We start from the raw sequence: 24,767 nt of genomic DNA, 5'->3' as shown, positions 1-24,767 counted from the left end.
CCTGAGAATTCCTTGATTTTTGTTTTTCATTTTCCCAATGAATGTCAAAGGGTTGTGGTCGGTGAAGACCAACACAGGCACAACTGTAGTGCAGAGATACACATCAAATTGGTTCAAGGCCAAAATCAATGCTAAACATTCTTTCTCAATGGTGGAATAATTTCTCTGGTGTTTGTCAAATTTTTTCGAGAAATAACAAATTGGATGGTCAATTTGTTCAGAACCTTCTTGCATCAAAACAGCACCAACACCTACATCGCTGGCGTCAACAAACAGTTTAAACTGTTTATTAAAATCTGGAGCAGTCAGAACTGGTGAGTTTGATAGTATGGCTTTCAATTTCTCAAAGGCAGACTTTCGACATTCGTCTGACCACGCAAATTTGACATTTTTCTTTAACAAAGCAGTAAGTGGAGCTGCTATAAACAGAGAAATTTTGACAAAATTTTCTGTAGTATCCAGCCATACCAAGAAATCTCATCAGCTCTCTCTTGCCTCCAGGAGTTGGAAAATCTATAATTGATTCAACTTTGGCCTGAACAGGTTTCACTTGCCCCTGTCCTAAAACATGGCCTAAAAATTCAACAGTTGCATGACAAAATTCACATTTCAATAAGTTTACAGTCAATTTCATGGTAGTGAGTCTTTCGAAGAATTCACGAAACCCGCGTAGATGGTCTTCCCATGTGTCGTGGTAGTTGATGACGTCATCGATGTATCCATCGCAGCCTTCAAGGTTTGATATCACGCTGTTAAGAAGACATTGAAATGTTGCCGGGGCATTCTTCATACCAAACGGCATAACTTTGTACTGGTACAAACCTTGTGAGGTTACAAATGCCGACACTTCTTTAGCTCTTTCTGTTATTGGCACCTGCCAATATCCTTTCAACAGGTCAAACTTGCTTATGTACTTGGCTTTGCCAACTTTGTCAATACATGAGTCAATCCTTGGAATTGGATAAGAGTCTGTTTTACTGACAGAGTTTACTTTTCTGAAGTCAGTACAGAACCGGTACGTCTTGTCTGGCTTTGGCACCAGAACACATGGAGAGCTCCATTCACTTTTGCTTGGTTCAATAATATCATTGTCCAACATGTATTGAATTTCTTTCTTAAGTGTTCTTCTTTCAAAGGATTGACACGGTAAGGATGTTGCTTGACAGGTGGCGCATCGCCTACATCCACGTCATGATAGATAGCATCTGTTTTGCCTGGTGTATCCGGAAACAAATGTTTATACTCAAGTATCACATCTTTCAGTTCATTGCGTTCCTTTTCTGATAGATGACATAGTTTCTTGTCCAAGTTCGCGAGCACATCTGACTTCCATAATTTAAAGCTGACAATGTAAGTTATAATTATTAAAATGATTTTTTTTAAATAAGTTTACTCGTTGTTCAAGAATCGTTTATGAGACATTCCCCGGTTGAGGACAGCCATTTTTGTTTTACATTCCGACGACTGGCCGACCCCTATATAAAGCGCGTGAATCGACACACGTGTGCTCATTCATGTACATATACACCTAGCAGTCCACAGTATATATCACCTACAAATAGGTAAACAAAACCCTCACCTGTAAAACTGTATGGGACTTTTTTTAGCAATTAACATGTCAACTCCTCTAAGTTGTCATTTAGATGTTTCTCAAAATAAAATTTCAACGCAAGTGAATAGAAATCCAAACAATAATCCGTCCACATATCTCCACGTATGTCATCGTACTCGATGCACTCAACATACCGTATACACGTGACTAAGTACCTGACCCGAACGAGCGACAACTATCAAGGACACACACGTGTCGATGTACATGAACGTGTAAAACTTAGTGTATATTGAAGTGTTTTATTAGTTCGCATTGGACATATGTTGGGATATAGCTGACAACACATTAATCTATTACTTCAATGAAATATTGTCAGGCGAGTACAATGTTTATTTTCGATTTGACATTGTTATTTCCAATATCGGGACATGTGTATCTGAGACAAGACATGTTTAGAATGACACACGTGTGTGATGTGAAGAGTTTTACGTACCGTGACGCTATATATAACGTTTCGGGGCACGAGAAAAGATAGGAAATGGAGTAGGAAGAGCAAAGTATATAGAGAAAGCATAGAGTGAGGAGTCGTCTGCTATACCTATATATCTATTAATTTGGAAGACGACTCCTAGATCCTAAAAGGTCCTACCATGTCATCGTCTAGCAGTAACTAGCCCTACCCATCAAGAGCAGGGGGGAAGGAAGGAACCTAGCCTATCAATACACGTGTGTCAAGTGTCCCGTGCTTTATATAGAGGGTTGGCCAGTGAAGGTAACTAAGCAGAGCAAAAGAAAAATGGCTGCCACTTCCTTAGATACCACACTGTCATAACTAGGGGATGTCTCAGAAACAATTTTTGAAAAAAAATATTTCGTTAATAATTTTTTTTTTAAATTTCAAATGCATGTTTTTAACTTGCATTGTCAGCTTTAACACCACAGTCTAAACCTACATCTTGTACACCACCATCTAAGTCTAATTTACAAATATCAGCTGTACTTTCACTTTGTGATGGTACAGAGGCCAAAGTAGCAATAGGTTGAGAGGTCTTGCTCCCTTCTCTATATACATATTTCTTAAGCATATTAACATGACATAATTGAGTTTTCTTGCGCCTCCCTGGAGTTTGTACAATGTAGTTAACATCATCGACCTTTTTCTCAACAATATAAGGTCCAAAATATCTAGCTTGCAAAGGCTGACCCGGAATTGGTATTAGAGCCAAAATTTTGTCACCTGGATCAAAACTTCTTGTACGGGCATCTTTATCCTACCATGTTTTCATTTTGGTTTGAGTAACGGCCAAATTTTCTTTTGCCAATTCACATGCCCTTGTCAACCTTTGCTTAAAGTTACACACATACTCTAAGAGATTCACTTTAGAATCTTCGTCCAAAATTTTGTCTTTCAAAATTTTCAAAGGACCACGTACAGTGTGTCCAAACACAAGTTCAAAGGGACTGAAACCAAGAGATTCTTGTACAGATTCTCTAACGCCAAACAACAACATGTGTATGCCTTCGTCCCAATCTCTTTTGTTTTCAAAAAAATAAGATCTCATCATATTCTTCAATGTCTGATGAAAACGTTCTAAAGCACCATGAGACTCTGGATGATAAGCACTAGACTTATACTGCTTGATCTGGAGCTGGTACATGACTTGTTGAAAAATACCAGACATGAAATTCGAACTTTGGTCCGATTGGACAGCTTTGGAAGACCAACCAATGTAAAGGATTTAACCAAAGCCTTGACTATGTGACTATGTTAGGGGCCTTAATATTTCTGAGTGGAATGGCTTCAGGAAAGCGTGTGGAAGCACACATAATAGTTAAAAGATACTCATTCCCAGACTTAGTTTTGGGTAGATGACCTACACAGTCTATAATGACTCTACTAAATGGTTTCTCAAATGCTGGAATGGGATGCAAAGGTGCAACAGGGATTTTCTTATTAGGTTCCCCTACCACCTGACAAGTATGACAAGACCTACAAAAATCAGCCACATCCCGTTTCAACTTGGGCCAAAAGAAGTGATCTAAGATCCTGGACTTTCTCCGCCTTCTCCTCTCTCAGAGCCCGATTACACAGTAATGAGATTTCAGGATCTTTTTCCTGTCTACTATAAGCTCCTCTCTAGACAAAAATGATTTACTCATCATGTCAGACAAAGAAGTACCCTTGTTAGGAACAACTCCATCACTATCAAAGTCTACAGGATTGCACAAAAGATCACACTTGCCCCCGATATCCTCTATATCATGAGCCAAGAAAGTGTCACCTAACCCTGGACTATAATGATCCTCAACTACTGCAACATAGAAACCTTCTTACTCATTGAAAGAGTTACAGCACAAGAAGGGAAAATACCAGGAAATTCCTGTTGAATAGTCTCAGCATCACCTGTTTTATCTGGAATACTGGACACTAAGGATCTACCCTAACTTTCTCTCCAGCCAAGTCATTGCCTAAAATGAGCGACACGCCCTCTATGGGAAGTTTCGGTCTAACACCAATGGTGACAGGCCCAGTAACCAAGTCTGACTTTAAATAAACACAATGAAGAGGCACATTAACAAAACCTAACTCTACACTTTGAAGCAAAACACTACTACCAGATGAGGTCTCCTCAGACAAAGGCACTACGCGATCTAATATCAAAGAATGAGAAGCCCCAGTATCTCTCAAAATCTTCACAGGTTTCAAGTTGGTGTTATCACTAGTAAGTGAAACAAAACCTTCAGAAATGAAGGGAGAGTACTTCTCTAAGACACTATCAGACTCTGAGCTCTTAATCTCAACAGACACTTTAGAATCTTCCACAATATTATAAAGTTTCTGACTAGGCTTTGACATAGCTAACACAGAAGGAACTGACTGTTTACGCCTTTGCTCCTTACGCTGGGGAGAATAACATTCAGACATAATATGTCCTAACTTCTTGCAGTAATTACAAACAGGACCAGAAGGAGACCCCACACCTGCCCTATGATCTGTTTTAGAATCAGACTTAGTCTTGTCACCTAATTTAGGTTTGTCGTTAGAAGGGCCACTAAAGGTTGGGTTCCTAGGCTGGCCAAATTTACAAGTACCTGTGGTACTGTTTTTGTCTTGAGGACTGTTTTTAACAAAGGAGCCTTTGTGGGTGAGAGCGTAATTATCAGCCATTGTAGCTGCTTCACTGAGTGTTTCAACTTTTTCTCTCATCTAAATGAGTTTTTATGTTTATGTGGACACAACGTTTAAAACTCCTCTATCAACAATAATTGCCTCAATTTACCGAAATCCTCATCAATTTCTTTAGAATCACACCACCTATTAAATAATTGTTAGTTTTCTCTGGCAAATTCTACATGAGTTTGTTCATCTCTCTTTCTCGAGTTTCGGAATTTCTGGCGGTAAGCCTCAGGAACTAACTCATAAGCTTTCAAAATAGCTTTCTTGACTACTTGGTAATTTGAGATCTCATCAACAGATAAAGAAGAATAAAAGTCTCTAGCTTTTACCAATCAGGACACTCTGAAGAAGCATTGTAAAGCTTATCTTCAAGCCATTTCATACTATCAGCTATTTTCTCAAAATGCAGAAAATACTTGTCAACTTCTTTCTCTTGCAAAGGAGGAACTAACCTTATGTTTCTACTAACATCAAAACCTCTGTTTCCTTGTAAACCCTTACATGTTGGATTACTTGAACTGTCCTGAGAAGCTAGTTCTAATTCTTTCATTCTAAGTTCTGTTTCAGCTTGAATTTTATGCTTCTCTAGCTCTAACATCTGATCTCTTTCTTTTTCTTTTAATTCCTTTTCTATTTCTCGTTCTCTCATTTCTTTCTCTTTGTCTATTTCCGTTTGTCTTAGTTTCATTTCATGTTCAAGTTTCATTTGTCTAATTTGAATTTCTGAATTGACTGTTTCCTCTATACTATCTAATGCACTAGAGTCAAATTTGTCATTGTCAACAAAATATCTTATAATTACATTCCTAATTTCAGCTTTCCTCAAATTAGTTTTGATAGTTAGTCCTAAATGTTTACCCAATAACAGTAAATCCTTCTTACTAACTTGCAAAAGAACATCCAGGGATGGCGCTTTAACAAAATGTTCTACCTGCATAGAAGTCATGTTTATCTAGCTGTTGGTTTCAAATGTAAACTCCAAGTTTGTATACAAATATTGAACATTTCCTAATTAATTTTTCAAAGTTAGATTTCACAAATTAAATATCGATCTCGGACAAGAGCCCCCAATTCCTGTTACATGAACGAATAGCAGAAATGAGAAACCAGCAGCTAAATTCAAAACACAATTTAATTATATATACAATATTATACAGAGATGGTTTACAATATCTAAAGTAATTGGTGGTGGTACAAGAGTAATACGATGATTTAAAGTGTTACTTATCTGTATGCGAATGTCCTGGTATAATCCTTTATCCTTCCAGGTTTCAAATTAACAATAATCACAAATATACGAGGAAAATGAATGTCCACAGATGATTTGTAAAGTTCCAGGCAATATGAATAAATCCACAGATAAAGTCACAATAGCTCTCCCAATAGAATCAAATATGGCACTGTACAATTCTTGATATGTCTCATTACACGTCTCATTACAGTTCTGATTAGCTTTGGACAGTTGGAGTATATATAGCTAAACCCTAATTCAAGAATATTGAAGAACCTTCTACTTCTAGAAATATCTAACAAAAAACAGTTAACAAATAAACACACAGAACTTTCTGGTAATAGATCATTCTAGATCTCTACTTATAACCAACATGTTTACAAACATATTTGTTTATACACGATGATATTCTAGAAAGTTCTATAACCTAAATCAATGATATAAACTTTATAGGATGTATTGATAATAGAGCTATAGGAGTTATCTCCCTTATTTAATAACAACATGTATTACGTGTCACACATAACATAGGATATGCACCACACTGTACGTTATCACTGGTACACCCTACTCAGTCATACACATCCTCATTGTAATACTGTAGGATATTCACCACACTGTACGTTATCACTGGTACACCCTCCTCATTCATATACATCCTCATAGCAGGAGATACAACATCGTCCTCCACGCAACATTTCTGTTCACTTTCATTTGGAATTGAGAAAGTTCTACTTTCATACTTGAAAGTGGCGTTGACACTTGTTTTCTCATGCTCATCGACAGTCTTAGATAGAGGAGGGGTTTCATCGACAATCTCAGATAGAGGAGGGGTTTCATCGACAGTCTCAGATAGAGGAGGGGTTTCATCGACAGTCTCAGATAGAGGAGTGGTTTCATCGACACTCTTACTTAGAGGAGGGGTTTCATCGACAGTTAAAGAAGGGATTTTGTTGCCACGTTTCGTCATACCAATGCGATTTTCTCCACAAACTCTTACAGTACCACTACGACGGCATTTGTAAGGCTTCTCTTCTGTATGTTCAATGAGATGTTTCTGTAGTTCACTTTTCTGACTAAATCCCTCCACACATATGTCACATTTATAAGGTTTCTTTCCTGTATGAGTCCTACTAAGGTGTTTCTTGAGATCACGTGACTTACGAAAATCCTTACCACAGACACCACACTTAAAAGGCTTTTCTCCTGTATGCATCGTACGGTGTTTCTGAAGGTGCTGGTTCACCGTAAACTGCTTCCCACAGATATCACATTTATAAGGCTTTTCACCTGTATGTATGCGAAGGTGTGTCTTTAGGTTACCCTTCTCACTGAAACCCTTACCACAGACATCACATTTGTATGGTTTCACTTCTGTATGTGTTCCGAGGTGTGTCTTTAGATGCCCTTTCTGAATGAACCCCTTTCCACATATATCACATTTGAATGGCCTCTCTCTTGTATGTGTCCTCTCATGTCCCTGGAAGTTTTGTAACACATTAAATCCCTTACCACAGACATCACATCTATAACGCGGTTGACCTGTATGTATCCTATGGTGTTGCCGTAGGTTATCTGTCCCACTATAACTATTATCACATTTATAAGTTTCCTCTCCTGTATGTGCCATCAGATGTGTCTTAAGACAATCTGTGCGACTAAATGCCTTGCCACAGACATCACACTTGTACGGTTTTTCTCCTGTATGTATCCTGATGTGTATTTGATAGTGACTTTTGCGACTAAACCTCTTGCCACAGACATCACATTTGTGTGGCTTTTCTCCTGCATGTGTCCTGGTATGTCTCGTAAAGTCACTTTTGCGACTAAATTCTTTACCACAGACATCGCACTTATAAGGTTTCTCTCCTGTATGTATCAGCTGATGTGTGTTTAGATGACTTGTGTGCCTAAACCCTTTACCACAGACATCACATTTGTAAGGTCTCTCCCCTGTATGAGTCAGAAGATGTCTTTGTAAGTCACTTAACTGACAAAAGCCTTTAACGCAGACATTACATTTATAAGACTTTTCTGCTGCAGGTGTCCTAAGATGATTCTGAATGTTTTGTGCCACCTTAATACCCTTGCCACATACATCGCCCTTGTCCGACTTATCTCTTATATGTATCCTGACATGTCGCTGCAGATGACACGACTGACTAAACTCTTTACCGCAGACATCGCACTTATAAGGTTTCTCCCCTGTATGTATTCTGAGATGTGTCTTTAGATAACAAGAATGACTAAACTCCTTACCACAGATATCGCATGTGGACGGTTTCTCTCCAGTACGTTTTCTGCGGTGTTTACTGTTACGTAAGCTTTTTACCACAGACATTGTACATGCAAGGTTTCTCTCTTGTATGTGTCCTGAAACACGAATGTATAGCACTTGTCTGTCAAATCTCCTTACTATAGATATCGCATGTGTAAAGTTTCTCTCGAGTATGTATCCTGCTATGTATCTGTAGGTTTAGATCATTTCTCTCTCTAAACCCCTTGGTACAGATAACACATTTGTGACTCGTGTCCTGGGGTGTCTATGTATGGACCTGACTCACGTGTCCATTGCCACATACATCACGTGTATAAGGACCCTATCCTATGTGTACTGCGGCCTATGTCTAATCAGCTGTTCTGATGTGGAGTTGGAAATTATACAAATGATCTAACACTATTCCATTTCAAATTGAAGTCAATGGTTTCTATCATGTATTTGAATTATCTTGGTCATGATCCTCCAGAAAAGACATTGTTTTCCCACCACTTACATCATACGTATATAATGATAGTTCACCACTTGTGTCTCTCTTGTTGGCATCGCTGACCTTTGGTTATATTACGTCTGCTTCATGTTTGTATCTCATCATTTTGATCTGAAGTGACAGAAGAAAAATGGTCTTTATAGGTAGTCTGGTATTTTTATGCACAGGTTGCATTGTGTTGAAATCAATTCAGTGGATATTGTATATATGCCTAGGCCTGTACTGCAAACAAGAGGTCTATCTGGCCTGTATAGCTCAACTGTTCCAGGCCAAGAACACAACATAGCAAGATTTTTTTATTTGATAGTCCAAATTAGAACTTAATACCGTCAATCCTACAGAGAAGAATTTTAGTACATTTCTCTATTGAACCCTGCCCTTCAGACCCCTGGAGCGACAGAGACTCACCATTTATACAAAATTGGTTCACTTTCATCCAAGGAAGCTACACACCAAATTAAAACCAAATCCCTTTTTTGCTTCAGAAGACAGATTTTCAAGAATTTGCCATATTTCCCCTATTGAACCCCACCCTAAAAATCCATGAGGCCAGACCCACCGTTTATACAAAATTGGTTTTCCATCACCCAAGGAGGCTTCAGAACTGGTTCAATCTTTAATGTCTGATTAAGACAACAAACACTCTGGCATTACCTTAGTTTGTCGTGCCAGTGATTTAAATATGCATCAGAGATTCTGATTAGTTAGAAGCTTTTGTTTGTATGAGGAAGGCATCTACCACTTGATCACTGGCGGGTTCAGTTGTTGAACTAATGAGGTTTTGGTTTTCAGCGGTTTCATTAAGCAAGAGGCCTGGAGATCTGATACAGAATTAAACGTATATATCACTCAGGCTCTTGAAGTTAGCCAATAGTTCCAATTAATGTGGCCTAAACCTTTGTTAATATGCGACCTCTGGAGGATCTTCTCGCCCACCAAGAAACTTGAAATTCGAGACGGATCCCATCAGTGCTTTGTGATAAATAGTGGTAACAAACTTCAGCTATCAAGATCCAAGATAGCAGTCTGTCCATCTTGTTGTACAATCGGTCCCAAACTGCACTATGCACTTCAATATGTACTAGGGTTAGTGGGGAATGTACAAATGAAAGGAGGTGTTGCATATAGGGTGAAAATCTGCCCACGATAAATGTTAGATTTTTGAATTTAAATTAGTTATTTACATTAATACACATATTTCTATAATACTTTAAACCCGATTGGGCCATTATTATGACTATAGTGCCCCCTACATTAACACTGGTAAATTTAAAGCCCGTTGGGCCTTTTATCTGGCATATGTCATAGTAAAAACACGTAAATCGCGTTTTGTTGTGATTGAAAATACCATATAGAAATGACATTTTAACGACATATCACACTTGGCTGTATTCAATATCATTCTATCACAAAGCGCACGTAAATATCAAATATGACAGAAAATACGACTTTCTGAAGTTTTTTTTGTTTTTTGTTTGAGCGACAGAATAAGTAAGGCACTACTCGAGTACCCTAAAATTTTGATGTTTAATATTATATTCAGATTATCATCGTTTCACCATAAACAGCTCAAGTTGATGAATCACTGGATATGCCACGTTTTTTTAGATTAATTTCGCCTACCCTCTGTTTTTCCGATAGAGGTATAATAATCTCTCAATTTAAGTGACATAAAAAGGACATTTCTTTCCAATGTCTGATGTGGTAAAGAAATGACATATTAAACTAGACTCGCAATTTAGGCATTTGTTTGAAAGTGTCTTGCTAAAATGATCGTATATAACAGTAATTTCCAGGCCAATTAAAAAAGTCGGTGCCCCCCCCCCCCCCCCCGAACTTTCATTGAATTCGGAGGACCTCTCCAGGGACAATCTTGGATTTATTTTGAAATGTCATAGAAACAAGCTTATTCTATTAAGTACATTTATTGTGAGATATCTGTAATTTCTTTTTTTCGGTAATTGCAGAAGTGGTGCAAGGTTTTCTGTCTTCAACATCAACTAAGTAGAAGGATCTCGGCGCCAACCAAAGAATGATTCATGTCTGGCAATGGAAAGAGCGATCTTTTCTCTGCCTTTTAAAATTTAACTATCAAATTACAAGATAAGATGGCGGCCAATCGGCCATCGTGTTCTCCGAACGGTCCCAAAATACAATATGCTAAACTACGGTCCTAGGGGAACCTGCATTTAAAATTTGAAATAGATCCCTTCTATACGTTCTGTGAATCAAAGTGAAACCAAGGCCACTCATAGATGCTGTGAATGAAGGACTCAAACAAAGGAATAAAGAAATTGGTTTATCATTTAAATATAGAATTTAGTAAACTATACATAAGTGTGCAGTGTTGAATTTCGGAGTTTAACAAAAAAAATTTACGATATACCGTATTTATTTTATGATATTTGAAGTTTTTCAAGAACAATAAGTTGAATAACTTATTATCCTGAAATAACTGTAATAAATTTTATTTCTAAATTATTTTTGAAATAACGATTTTAACACCAATAAAACCGTTCAGAATCTGAGTATCATTTTTTTATAATTCTTTATCAATTGCTAAATTATCAATTTCATCAATGTCTCTTCAAAGACAAAAAAATAATAAGTAAACATTTTCGTATCTTAATATCCACTTAACGTTGAAGGATATTTTCGGAAAAATATAACATTAGAAATATTACCATTTCCGGATATGTTTTGGTTTCCTTTTTAGAAAACTAACATGGGTTGCTTTGACTAATAAATCATGGTCAGATTCTTTTGCCCAATAGGTACATTATTTCATTAAGTATATCACTCGGATTTCTTTTAAATTCACAAGAACGCCAGCCTTTAACATCAAGAAAACTTCATGTAATGTATCGGACTTTAGCAAGTCTTCGTAAGCCTAACAGTAACTGGCCATGGTTGGCGAGATATTATCGTGCAGAACATTTATCGTGAGTTTTGCTTTGCCGACTTTTGACTTAAAATAAAACATGGCCATATACGTTTGTCAAGTAAAGGGTACATTATTTGGTTATTTATAACAGTCAAATTGATAATTCATAATAACGCTATCATCAAGAAAACTTCCTGCAATACATCGGACTTTAGCAAGTCTTCATAAGGTTACCGTACATTACACGGCAATATAGGTTCATTTGTCACTTTAAGTTGCTCGCACATAAATAGATCTATATTATCATTATATTTTGTAAGTTTATGTTGATAGATTTGGTACTTTTTCCCTTTCAATATACCGCAGTTGTCGATAAACAAAAGACAGAACTCCCAGTGACAGATCAAGGGAGGAGGCACGTACTCAAAACTATTAACTTTTACTGCGCAATAATATCTCATATATAGTTCGTCAATACAACCAACACAAAAAACTTTATAAGCGTTATAAGAACTTTCTTTTGCAGTTACCTTCCAAACATTTGATTACAATAATCGATCATTAGCATGAATTACGTAAAATTTAAATAAACATACACAATCCAAAATCCACCGAAAGTCTGTCGCGGAGAAAGACAGCGAAGAAGGCGTTGTTCGTGATTTTCGGGAGACCAGTGTTCTCGGAGTAATACAAATATCATAGAGTCCCAACTGAACACTTAAAACACTCCATCCATGGTGTATATGTATGTACAAATTCTATGTCTGTGATTTTGAATATTGGGGTTTTATTTTTTCATACCATCAAGTAATACGTGAAATGAACAAAACAATTTTTAATTTTCATCGCGGAGTGGTTTCATTGTTTTGATGTGCACAGGCTCTCCGAGCATACCTACGAATGCTGTTTCACAGCATCAAAAACTATAATAAAGTTCAACTATTAAAATCCAAGATGGCTGCCAGTCTGCCTAGCAATTGGTCCCAAAATGCAATATACACATCTAGGACCGTAACATATAAAATTTCCCTCTAATTCTTTTTTGAAATGACAGTAACAAATTTCAACTATCCAAATAAAAGATGGCTCCTACAATGTAGTGCCACAATATTCAGATAGTGGGCTTAAAAGCTCAGCATTTGAAAGGATTTCCAATCTGAAATGCATTTCGTAAATTCTAACAAAGAAATGCCTTTGCTAATGCCAAGACGTCAAAACTGATTTCGTTTTTACCGATAATGAAAAATACTTAACGTGTTATTTATTTAGCGACATTATAACGATATTCCACTGAAGAAGTCACTGGGTAACTTTATTACTACCAAATTGTTTTTTGACATTTTGTACAGCTTTAATTCCTTGCTCTAGCTATAAATGATACTGTAGGATATTCACCACACTGTACGTTATCACTGGTACACCCTCCTCAGTCATACACATCCTCATTGTAATACTGTAGGATATTCACCACACTGTACGTTATCACTGGTACACCCTCCTCAGTCATACACATCCTCATTGTAATACTGTAGAATATTCACCACACTGTACGTTATCACTGATACACCCTCCTCAGTCATACACATCCTCATTGCAATACTGTAGAATATTCACCACACTGTACGTTATCACTGGTACACCCTCCTCAGTCATACACATCCTCATTGTAATACTGTAGGATATTCACCACACTATACGTTATCACTGGTACAACCCTCCTCAGTCATACACATCCTCATTGTAATACTGTAGGATAATCACCACACTGTATGTTATCACTTGAACACCCTCCTTAGTCATCATAATGCACTAATCAAATTTGTCATTGTAATACTGTAGTTTGATAGTTAGTTGTTTACAACGTACATGAACGAATAACAGAAATGAGAAACCAGCAGCTAAATTCAAAACACAATTTTAATTATATATATAATATTATACAGAGATGGTTTACAATATCTAAAGTAATTGGTGGTGGTACAAGAGTAATACGATGATTTAAAGTGTTACTTATCTGTATGCGAATGTCCTGGTATAATCCTTGATCCTTCCAGGTTTCAAATTAACAATAATCACAAATCCACGAGGAAAATGAATGTCCACAGATGATTTGTAAAGTTCCAGGCAATATGAATAAATCCACACAAAATGTTGTAATAATCCACAGATAAAGTCACAATAGCTCTCCCAATAGAATCTAATATGGCACTGTACAATTCTTGATATGTCTCATTACAGGTCTCATTACAGTTCTGATTAGCTTTGGACAGTTGGAGTATATATAGCTAAACCCTAATTCAAGAATATTGGAGAACCTTCTACTTCTAGAAATATCTAACAAAAAACAGTAAACAAATAAACACACAGAACTTTCTGGAAATAGATCATTCTAGATCTCTACTTATAATCAACATGTTTACAAACATATTTGTTTATACATGCTGATATTCTAGAAAGTTCTGTAACCTAAATCAACCTATGATATGACCTTTATAGAATGTATTGACAATAAAGCTATAGGAGTTATCTCCCTTATCTAATAACAACATGTATTTAGTGTCATACATAACATAGGATATTCACCACACTGTACGTTATCACTGGTACACCCTACTCAGTCATACACATCCTCATTGTAATACTGTAGGATATTCACCACACTGTACGTTATCACTGGTACACCCCTCCTCATTCATATACATCCTCATAGCAGGAGATACAACATCGTCCTCCACGCAACGTGTCTGTTGACTTCCATTTGGAATTGAGGAAGTTCTACTTTCATACTTGAAAGTGTCGTTGACGCTAGTTTTCTCATACTCATTGACAGTCTTTCTTAGAGGAGGGGTTTCATCGACAGTCTTAGATGGAGGAGGGGTTTCATCGACAGTCTCAGATAGAGGAGGGGTTTCATCGACACTCTTAGACAGAGGAGGGGCTTCATCGACAGTCTTAGATAAAGGAGGGGTTTCATCGACAGTCTCAGATAGAGGAGGGGTTTCATCGACAGTGTTAATGAAAGAAGGGATTTTGTTGCCACGTTTCTTCATACCAATGCGATTTTCTCTACAAACTCTTACAGTATAAGGTTTCTCTCCTGTATGAGTCCTTCTGAGGTGTTTCTTGAGATCACTTGACTGACGAAAATCCTTGCAACAGACACCACACTTAAAAGGCTTCTCTCCTGTATGCATCAAACGGTGTGTCTGAAGGTGCTGGTTCACCGTAAACTGCTTCCCACAGATATCACATTTATAAGGCTTTTCACCTGTATGTATGCGAAGGTGTGTCTTTAGGTTACCCTTCTCACTGAAACCCTTACCACAGACATCACATTTGTATGGTTTCTCTTCTGTATGTGTTCCGAGGTGTGTCTTTAGATGCCCTTTCTGAATGAACCCCTTCCCACATATATCACATTTGAAAGGCCTCTCTCTTGTATGTGTCCTCTCATGTCCCTGGAAGTTTTGTAAAACATTAAATCCCTTACCACAGACATCACATCTATAACGCGGTTGACCTGTATGTATCCTATGGTGTTGCCGTAGGTTATCTGTCCCACTATAACTATTATCACATTTATAAGTTTCCTCTCCTGCATGTGCCATCAGATGTGTCTTAAGACAATCTGTGCGACTAAATGCCTTGCCACAGACATCACACTTGTACGGTTTTTCTCCTGTATGTATCCTGATGTGTATCTGATAGTGACTTTTGCGACTAAACCTTTTGCCACAGACATCACACTTGTGTGGCTTTTCTCCTGCATGTGTCCTGTTATGTCTCTTAAAGCTACTTTTGAGACTAAATTCTTTACCACAGAGATCGCACTTATAAGGTTTCTCTCCTGTATGTATCAGCTGATGTGTATTTAGACTACTTGTGTACCTAAACCCTTTACCACAGACATCACATTTGTAAGGTCTCTCCCCTGTATGTGTCTTGAGGTGTCTCTGTAGGATACGTGACTCACTAAACCCTTTACTACAGACATCACATTTGTAAGGTCTCTCCCCTGTATGAGTCAGAAGATGTCTTTGTAAGTCACTTAACTGACTAAACCCCTTAACGCAGACATTACATTTATAAGACTTTTCTGCTGCAGGTGTCCTAAGATGATTCTGAATGTTTTGTGCCACCTTAATACCCTTGCCACATACATCGCCCGTGTCCGACTTATCTCTTATATGTATCCTGACATGTCGCTGCAGATGACACGACTGACTAAACTCTTTACTACAGACATCGCACTTGTAAGGTTTCTCCCCTGTATGTATTCTGAGATGTGTCTTTAGATAACAAGAATGACTAAACTCCTTACCACAGATATCGCATGTGGACGGTTTCTCTCCAGTACGTTTTCTGCGGTGTTTACTGTTACGTAAGCTCTTTACCACAGACATTGCACATACAAGGTTTCTCTCTTGTATGTGTCCTGAAACGCGAATGTATATCACTTGTCTTTCTAATCTCCTTATTTATAACTATAGATATCGCATGTGTAAAGTTTCTCTCGAGTATGTGTCCTGCTATGTGTCTGTAGGTTTAGATCATTTCTCTCTCTAAACCCCTTGGTACAGATAACACATTTGTGACTCGTGTCCTGGGGTGTCTATGTATGGACCTGACTCATGTGTCCATTGCCACAGACATCACGTGTACAAGGACCCCATCCTATGTGTATTGCGGCCTATGTCTAATTAGCTGTTCTGATGTGGAGTTGGAATTTATATCAGGGATCTAACAATATTCAATACATGCAACACTTATTCTGCCATTTCAAATTGAAGTCAATGGTTTCTATCGTGTATTTGAATTATCTTGGTCATGATCCTCCAGAAAAGACAATGTTTTTCCACCACTTACATCATACGTATATAATGATAGTTCACCACTTGTGTCTCTCTTGTTGGCATCGCTGACCTTTGGTTATATTACGTCTGCTTCATGTTTGTATCTCATCATTTTGATCTGAAGTGATAGAAGAAAAATAGTCTTTATAGGTAGTCTGGTATTTTATGCACAGGTTGCATTGTGTTGAAATCAGAGTAAATTCAGTGGATATTGTATATATGCCTAGGCCTGTACTGCAAACAAGAGGTCTATTTGGCCTGTATAGCTCAACTGTTCCAGGCCAAGAACACAACATAGCAAGGTTTTTTTTATTTGATAGTCCAAATTAGAACTTAATACCGTCAATCCTACAGAGAAGAATTTTAGAACATTTCTCTATTGAACCCTGCCCTTCAGACCCCTGGGGCGACAGAGACTAACCATTTATACAAAATTGGTTCACTTTCATCCAAGGAAGCTACACACCAAATTAAAACCAAATCCCTTTTTGCTTCAGAAGACAGATTTTCAAGAATTTTCCACATTTCCCCTATTGAACCCCACCCTAAAAATCCATGAGGCCAGACCCACCATTTATACAAAATTGGTTTTACATCACCCAAGGAAGCTTCAGAACTGGTTCAATCTTTAATGTCTGATTAACACAACACACACTCTGGCATTACCTTAGTTTGTCGTGCCAGTGATTTAAATATGCATCAGAGATTCTGATTAGTTAGAAGCTTTGTTTGTATGAGGAAGGCATCTACCACTTGATCACTGGCGGGTTCAGTTGTTGAACTAATGAGGTTTTGGTTTTCAGCGGTTCATTAAGCAAGAGGCCTGGAGATCCGATACAGAATTAAACGTATATATCACTCGGGCTCTTGAAGTTAGCCAATAGTTCCAATTAATGTGGCCTAAACCTTTGTTAATATGCGATCCCTGGAGGATCTTCTCGCCCACCAAGAAACTTGAAATTCGAGACGGATCCCATCAGTACTTTGTGATAAATAGTGGTAACAAACTTCAGCTATCAAGATCCAAGATAGCAGTCTGTCCATCTTGTTGTACAATCGGTCCCAAACTGCACTATGCACTTCAATATGTACTAGGGTTAGTGGGGAATGTACAAATGAAAGGAGGTGTTGCATATAGGGTGAAAATCTGCCCACGATAAATTTTAAATTTTTGAATTTAAATTAGTTATTTGAATTAATACACATATGTCTATAATACTTTAAACCCGATTGGGCCATTAATATGACTATAGTGCCCCCTACATTAACACTGGTAAATTCAAAGCCCGTTGGGCCTTTTACCTGGCATATGTCATAGTAAAAACACGTAAATCGCGTTTTGTTGTGATTGAAAATACCATATAGAAATGCCATTTTAACGACATATCACACTTGGCTGTATTCAATATCATTCTATCACAAAGCGAACGTAAATATCAAATATGACAGAAAATACGACTTTCTGAAGTTTTTTTTTTATTTTTTCGTTTGAGCGACAGAATAAGTAAGGCACTACTCGAGTACCCTAAATTTTTAATGTTCAATATTATATTCAGATTATCATCGTTTCACCATAAACAGCTCAAGTTGATGTATCACTGGATATGCCACGTTTTTTAGATTAATTTCGCCTACCCTCTGTTTTTCCGATAGAGGTATAATACTCTCTCAATTTAAGTGACATAAAAAGGACATTTCTTTCCAATGTCTGATGTGGTAAAGAAATGACATATTAAACTAGACTCGCAATTTAGGCATTTGTTTGAAAGTGTCTTGCTAAAATGATCGTATATAACAGTGATTTCCAGGCCAATTGAAAACAGTCGGTGCCCCCCTCCCAGAACTTTCACTGAATTTGGAGGATTCAAAACTTTCGACCTCTCCAGGGACAATCTTTGATTTATTTTGAAATGTCATAGAAACATGCTTATTTTCGTCTAATAAGTACGTTTATTGTGCCATATCTGTAATCTCTTTTTTTTCGGTAATTGCAGAAGTGGTGCAAAGTTTTCTGTCTTCAACATCAACTAAGTATAAGGATCTCGGCGCCAACCAAAGAATTGTTCACGTCTGCAAATGGAAAGAGCAATCTTTTCTCTGCCTTTTAAAATTTAACTATCAAATTACAAGATAAGATGGCGGCCTATCGGCCATCGTGTTCTCCGAACGGTCCCAAAATGCAATATGTTCAACTACGGTCCTAAGGGAACCTGCATTTAAAATTTGAAATAGATCCCTTCTATACGTTCTGTCAAAAACTAAAACAAAGTTCAACTATCAAAATCCAAGGAAGCTGCCTGTCTGCCTAGCAATTGGTCCCAAAATGCAATATACACATCTAGGACCGTAGGGGAACTCACATATAAAATTTGAGACCGTTCCCTCTAATTCGTTTGGGAAATAACAGTAACAAATTTCAACTGTCCAAATAAAAGATGGCTCCTACAATGTAGAGCCACACTATTCAGATAGTGGGCTTAAAATCCTAGCATTTAAAAGGATTTCCAATCTGAAATGTATTTCGTAAATTCTAACGGAGAAATGCATTTGTTAATGCCACGACGTCAAAACTGATTTCGTCTTTACCGATAATGAAAAACACTTAAACGTGTTATTCCACTGAAGAAGTAACTGGGTAACTTTATTACTACCAAATTATTTTTGTACATTTTGTACAGCTTTAATTCCTTGTTCTAGCTATAATTGATTCTGTAGGATATTTACCACACTGTACGTTATCACTGGTACACCCTCCTCAGTCATACACATCCTCATTGTAATACTGTAGGATATTCACCACACTGTATATTATCACTGGTACACCCTCCTCAGTCATACACATCCTCATTGTAATACTGTAGGATATTCACCACACTGTACGTTATCACTGGTACACCCTCCTCAGTCATACACATCCTCATTGTAATACTGTAGGATATTCACCACACTGTACGTTATCACTGGTACACCCTCCTCAATCATACACATCCTCATTGTAATACTGTAGGATATTCACCACACTGTACGTTATCACTGGTACACCCTCCTCAGTCATACACATCCTCATTGTAATACTGTAGGATATTCACCACACTGTACGTTATCACTGGTACACCCTCCTCAGTCATACACATCCTCATTGTAATACTGTAGGATATTCACCACACTGTACGTTATCACTGGTACACCCTCCTCAGTCATACACATCCTCATAGCAGGAGATACAACATCGTCCTCCATGCAACATGTCTGTTCACTTCCATTTGGAATTGAGATTTTACATTCATACTTGAAAGTGTCGTTGACACTTGTTTTCTCATGCTCATCGACAGTCTTAGATAGAGGAGGGTTTTCATCTACAGTCTCAGATAGAGGAGGGGTTTCATCGACAGTCTCAGATAGAGGAGGGGTTTCATCGACACTCTTACTTAGAGGAGGGGTTTCATCGACAGTTAAAGAAGGGATTTTGTTGCCACGTTTCGTCATACCAATGCGATTTTCTCCACAACCCCTTACACTACCACTACGACGGCATTTGTAAGGCTTCTCTTCTGTATGTTCAATGAGATGTTTCTGTAGTTCACTTTTCTGACTAAACCCCTTCACACATATGTCACATTTATAAGGTTTTTCTCCTGTATGAGTCCTACTAAGGTGTTTCTTGAGATCACGTGACTTACGAAAATCCTTACCACAGACACCACACTTAAAAGGCTTTTCTCCTGTATGCATCGTAAGGTGCGACTGAAGGTGATGGCTCACTGTAAATTGCTTCCCACATATATCACATGTATAAGGCTTTTCACCTGTATGTATGCGAAGGTGTTTCTGTACGTTACCCCTCTCACTAAAACCCTTATCACAGATATCGCATTTGTATGGTTTCTCTCCAGTATGTGTTCCGAGATGTAACTTTAGATGTCCTTTCTGAATGAACCCCTTTCCACATATATCACATTTGAATGACCTCTCTCCGGAATGTGTCCTTTTATGTCCCTGGAAGTTTTGTAAAACATTAAATCTCTTACCACAGCCATCACAATTGTGAGTTTCTTCTCCTGTATGTGTCCTAAGGTTATCTGTCCCACTATAACCTTTATCACAATTGTGAGTTTCCTCTCCTGTATGAGTCCTTAGGTGTTTCTTGAGATGACGTGACTGACGAAAAACTTTACCACAGACACCACATTTAAAAGGCTTCTCTCCTTTATGTGTCATGAGATGTGTTTTAAGATAATCTTTGCAACTAAATTCCTTGTCACAGACATCGCACTTGTAAGGTATTTCTTCTGTATGTGTTCTGGTATGTATCTTAAGATAATCTTTGCGACTAAAACTTTTGCCACAGACATCACACTTGTACGGTATGTCTCAGATGTATGTATCCTTTCCCACAGACATCACCTGTACGGTTTACCCTGTATTATCCTGAGATGGTTAGATACCCTTTCACAGTAAAACGCTTACCACAGACATCGCATTTGTACGGTTGTTCTCCTGTATGTGTTCTGTTATGGATCTGTAAGTCACTTTTGCGACAAAACCTCTTGTTACAGATATCACACTTATACGGTTTTTCTCCTACATGTGTCTTAGTATGTCTCTGTAAGTCATATTTACGACTTAACCCCTTACCACAGACATTGCATTCGTGAACGTCCTCTCCTGTCTGCTTCATTTTTCTTTTGTCGTCCTTTTGATCTGAAAAGAATTAAGTGTCGTCATAAATATTTATATGATGTAACATTCTTATTTAGATGTTTCATACAGATTGTACTGGCGACATAATATATCAATTTATCACAAAACAAGAGTTGTTGTTCCTCACTCAAGTAAACAAGTGGATATTGTAGTGCATTGCCATACACCTTGATCTACCGCAAAAACGCAACACCGATTTAAATTGGTAGTTCGGAAGTTGTGCGAAACTGTCCAATATGTGGGAGAATGAATTGTATCGAGGCCCGTCAGAGCCGAGATCTTTTCTCTCTCCGACACATTTTACAGTTTTCGGTTTATCTCTAACTTAAAACATAGCAAGTCTTTTTGTTAATAAAGTACACTTTTATTTCTAATATAACAGTGATTTCCAGGTCAATTCAAAACAGTCGGTGCCCCCAGAACTTTCATTGAATTCGGAGGATTTAAAACTTTCGACCTCTCAAGGGACAATCTTGGATTATTTTCGAAAATGTCATAGAAACAATCTTATTTTCGTCTGTTAAGTACATTTATTGTGCCATATCTGTAATTTTATTTGGTAATTGCAGAAGTGGTGCAAGGTTTTATGTCTTCAACATCAACTAAGTAGAATGATCTCGGAGCCAACCAAAGAATGATTCATGTCTGGCAATGGAAAGAGCGATCTTTTCTCTGCCTTTTAAAATTAAACTATCAAATTCCAAGATAAGATGGCGGCCTATTGGCCATCGTGTTCTTCGAACTGTCCCAAAATGCAATATGTTCAACACGGTCCTAGGGGAACCTACATTTGAAATTTGAAATAGATCCCTTCTATACGTTCTGTGAAAAACTATAATAAAGTTCAACTATAAAAATCCAAGGTGGCTGCCTGTCTATGAAATTGGTCCCAAAATGCAATATACACGTCTAGGACCGTAGGGGAACTCGCATATAAAATATGAGACCGTTCCCTCTAATTCTTTTGGGAAATAACGGTAACAAATTTCAACTATCCAAATAAAAGATGGCTCCTACAATGTAGTGCCTGTCAGAAATTTTGTTCATCGATCAGTCATAAACTGCACTATGCACAACTAGAGTCCTAGGGGAACCTACATATTAAATTTGAGAAGATCCCTTAAGCACTTCCTGAGAAAGAGTGGTAACACTATCTGTTTACGGGCTGACGGACAGATGGACAGACCACGGGCGATTTAAATAGCCCACAATATTCAGATAGTGGGCTTAAAAGCCCAGCATTTAAAAGGATTTCCAATCTGAAATGTATTTCGTAAATTCTAACAAAGAAATGCCTTTGTTAATGCCATGACGTCAAAACTAATTTCGTCTTTACCGATAATGAAAATTACTTAAACGTGTTATTTATTTAGCGACATTATAACGATATTCCACTGAAGAAGTCACTGGGTAACTTTGTTACTACCAAATTATTTTTGGACATTATGTACAGCTTTAATTCCTTGTTCTAGCTATAATTGATACTGTAGGATATTCACGACACTGTACTGGTACACCCTCCTCAGTCATATACATCCTCATTGTAATACTGTAGGATATTCACCACACTGTACGTTATCACTGGTACACCCTCCTCAGTCATACACATCCTCATTGTAATACTGTAGGATATTCACCACACTGTACGTTATCACTGGTACACCCTCCTCAGTCATACACATCCTCATTGTAATACTGTATGTGGTACATGAACGAATAACAGAAATGAGAATCCAGCAGCTAAATTCAAAACACAATTTAATTATATATACAATATTATGCAGAGATGGTTTACAATATCTAAAGTAATTGGTGGTGGTACAAGAGTAATACGATGATTTAAAGTGTTACTTATCTGTATGCGAATGTCCTGGTATAATCCTTTATCCTTCCAGGTTTCAAATTAACAATAATCCCAAATCCACGAGGAAAATGAATGTCCACAGATGATTTGTAAAGTTTCAGGCAATATGAATAAATCCAAAGTGTTGTAATAATCCACAGATAAAGTCATAATGGCTCTCCCAATAGAATCTTATATGGCACTGTACAATTCTTGATATGTCTCATTACAGGTCTCATTACAGTTCTGATTAGCTTTGGACAGTTGGAGTATATATAGCTAAACCCTAATTCAAGAATATTGGAGAACCTTCTACTTCTAGAAATATCTAACAAAAAACAGTAAACAAATAAACACACAGAACTTTCTGGAAATAGATCATTCTATATCTCTACTTATAATCAACATATTTACAAACATATTTGTTTATACATGATGATATTCTAGAAAGTTCTATAACCTAAATCAATGATATGACCTTTATAGGATGTATTGATAATGAAGCTATAGGAGTTATCTCCCTTATCTAATAACAACATGTATTTAGTGTCATACATAACACACCCCTCCTTAAAGAAAAGAAAGTTTCTTGAAACATTAAGTCATAAATAAATCCATGATAAAGCATCAGCCAGAATATTGTCTTTCCCTTTGATATGTTTGATGTCAAGATTGTACTCTTGCAAAGTCAAACTCCACCTGAGAATTCCTTGATTTTTGTTTTTCCTTTTCCCAATGAATGTCAAAGGGTTGTGGTCGATGAAGACCAACACAGGCACAACTGTAGTGCAGAGATACACATCAAATTGGTTCAAGGCCAAAATCAATGCTAAACATTCTTTCTCAATGGTGGAATAATTTCTCTGGTGTTTGTCAAATTTTTTCGAGAAATAACAAATTGGATGGTCAATTTGTTCAGAACCTTCTTGCATCAAAACAGCACCAACACCTACATCGCTGGCGTCAACAAATAGTTTAAACTGTTTATTAAAATCTGGAGCAGTCAGAACTGGTGAGTTTGATAGCATGGCTTTCAATTTCTCAAAGGCAGACTTTCGACATTCGTCTGACCAGGCAAATTTGACATTTTTCTTTAACAAAGCAGTAAGTGGAGCTGCTATAAGAGAGAAATTTTGACAAACTTTTCTGTAGTATCCAGCCATACCAAGAAATCTCATCAGCTCTCTCTTGCCTCCAGGAGTTGGAAAATCTATAATTGATTCAACTTTGGCCTGAACAGGTTTCACTTGCCCCTGTCCTAAAACACGGCCTAAAAATTCAACAGTTGCATGACAAAATTCACATTTCAATAAGTTTACAGTCAATTTCATGGTAGTGAGTCTTTCGAAGAATTCACGAATCCCGCGTAGATGGTCTTCCCATGTGTCGTGGTAGTTGATGACGTCATCGATGTATCCATCGCAGCCTTCAAGTTTTGATATCACGCTGTTAAGAAGACATTGAAATGTTGCCGGGGCATTCTTCATACCAAACGGCATAACTTTGTACTGGTACAAACCTTGTGAGGTTACAAATGCCGACACTTCTTTAGCTCTTTCTGTTATTGGCACCTGCCAATATCCTTTCAACAGGTCAAACTTGCTTATGTACTTGGCTTTGCCAACTTTGTCAATACATGAGTCAATCCTTGGAATTGGATAAGAGTCTGTTTTACTGACAGAGTTTACTTTTCTGAAGTCAGTACAGAACCGGTACGTCTTGTCTGGCTTTGGCACCAGAACACATGGAGAGCTCCA

The 24,767-nt window shown here is 37.5% G+C and overlaps 3 protein-coding genes across 3 annotated transcripts in view; all 3 read right to left on the bottom strand.

The window, feature by feature from the left end:
* Positions 1-5,844: 5,844 nt before the first annotated feature.
* Positions 5,845-9,212, bottom strand: LOC138306190 (zinc finger protein 227-like). Its single transcript, XM_069246586.1, has one exon. The coding sequence runs from the start codon at positions 8,300-8,302 to the stop codon at positions 6,533-6,535; it is 1,770 nt and encodes a 589-aa protein (XP_069102687.1). The 5' UTR covers positions 8,303-9,212; the 3' UTR covers positions 5,845-6,532.
* A 5,031-nt stretch (positions 9,213-14,243) lies between these two features.
* LOC138305717 (zinc finger protein 431-like) lies at positions 14,244-16,581 on the bottom strand. The gene has a single exon (XM_069245998.1). It carries the CDS (start codon positions 16,014-16,016, stop codon positions 14,244-14,246), a length of 1,773 nt encoding a protein of 590 aa, XP_069102099.1. The 5' UTR covers positions 16,017-16,581.
* A 2,553-nt stretch (positions 16,582-19,134) lies between these two features.
* The window catches only part of LOC138305716 (zinc finger protein 208-like), a 35,272-nt gene continuing 29,639 nt past the window's right edge, over positions 19,135-24,767 (bottom strand). Inside the window, exons 7-8 of the mRNA XM_069245996.1 lie at positions 21,102-21,167; positions 19,135-20,836 (exon numbers count right to left, since the gene is read on the bottom strand). Coding sequence (XP_069102097.1) covers positions 19,587-20,836; positions 21,102-21,167 — 1,316 coding nt within the window. The 3' untranslated portion in view covers positions 19,135-19,586. The remainder of the gene's footprint in view (positions 20,837-21,101; positions 21,168-24,767) is intronic.

This window comes from Argopecten irradians, chromosome 13, assembly GCF_041381155.1.
Source record: "Argopecten irradians isolate NY chromosome 13, Ai_NY, whole genome shotgun sequence".
In the NCBI taxonomy this organism is placed as follows: Eukaryota; Metazoa; Mollusca; class Bivalvia; order Pectinida; family Pectinidae; genus Argopecten; species Argopecten irradians.
Note: the sequence above shows the minus strand (reverse complement) of the source record. Positions and strands in the feature narration are given on the sequence as shown.

What these genes read in the sequence shown, in the direction of transcription:
- LOC138305717 (XM_069245998.1), bottom strand. Translation starts at nt 16,016, where the DNA reads ATGTCTGTGGTAAAGAGCTTACGTAACAGTAAACACCGCAGAAAACGT.
- LOC138306190 (XM_069246586.1), bottom strand. Translation starts at nt 8,302, where the DNA reads ATGTCTGTGGTAAAAAGCTTACGTAACAGTAAACACCGCAGAAAACGT.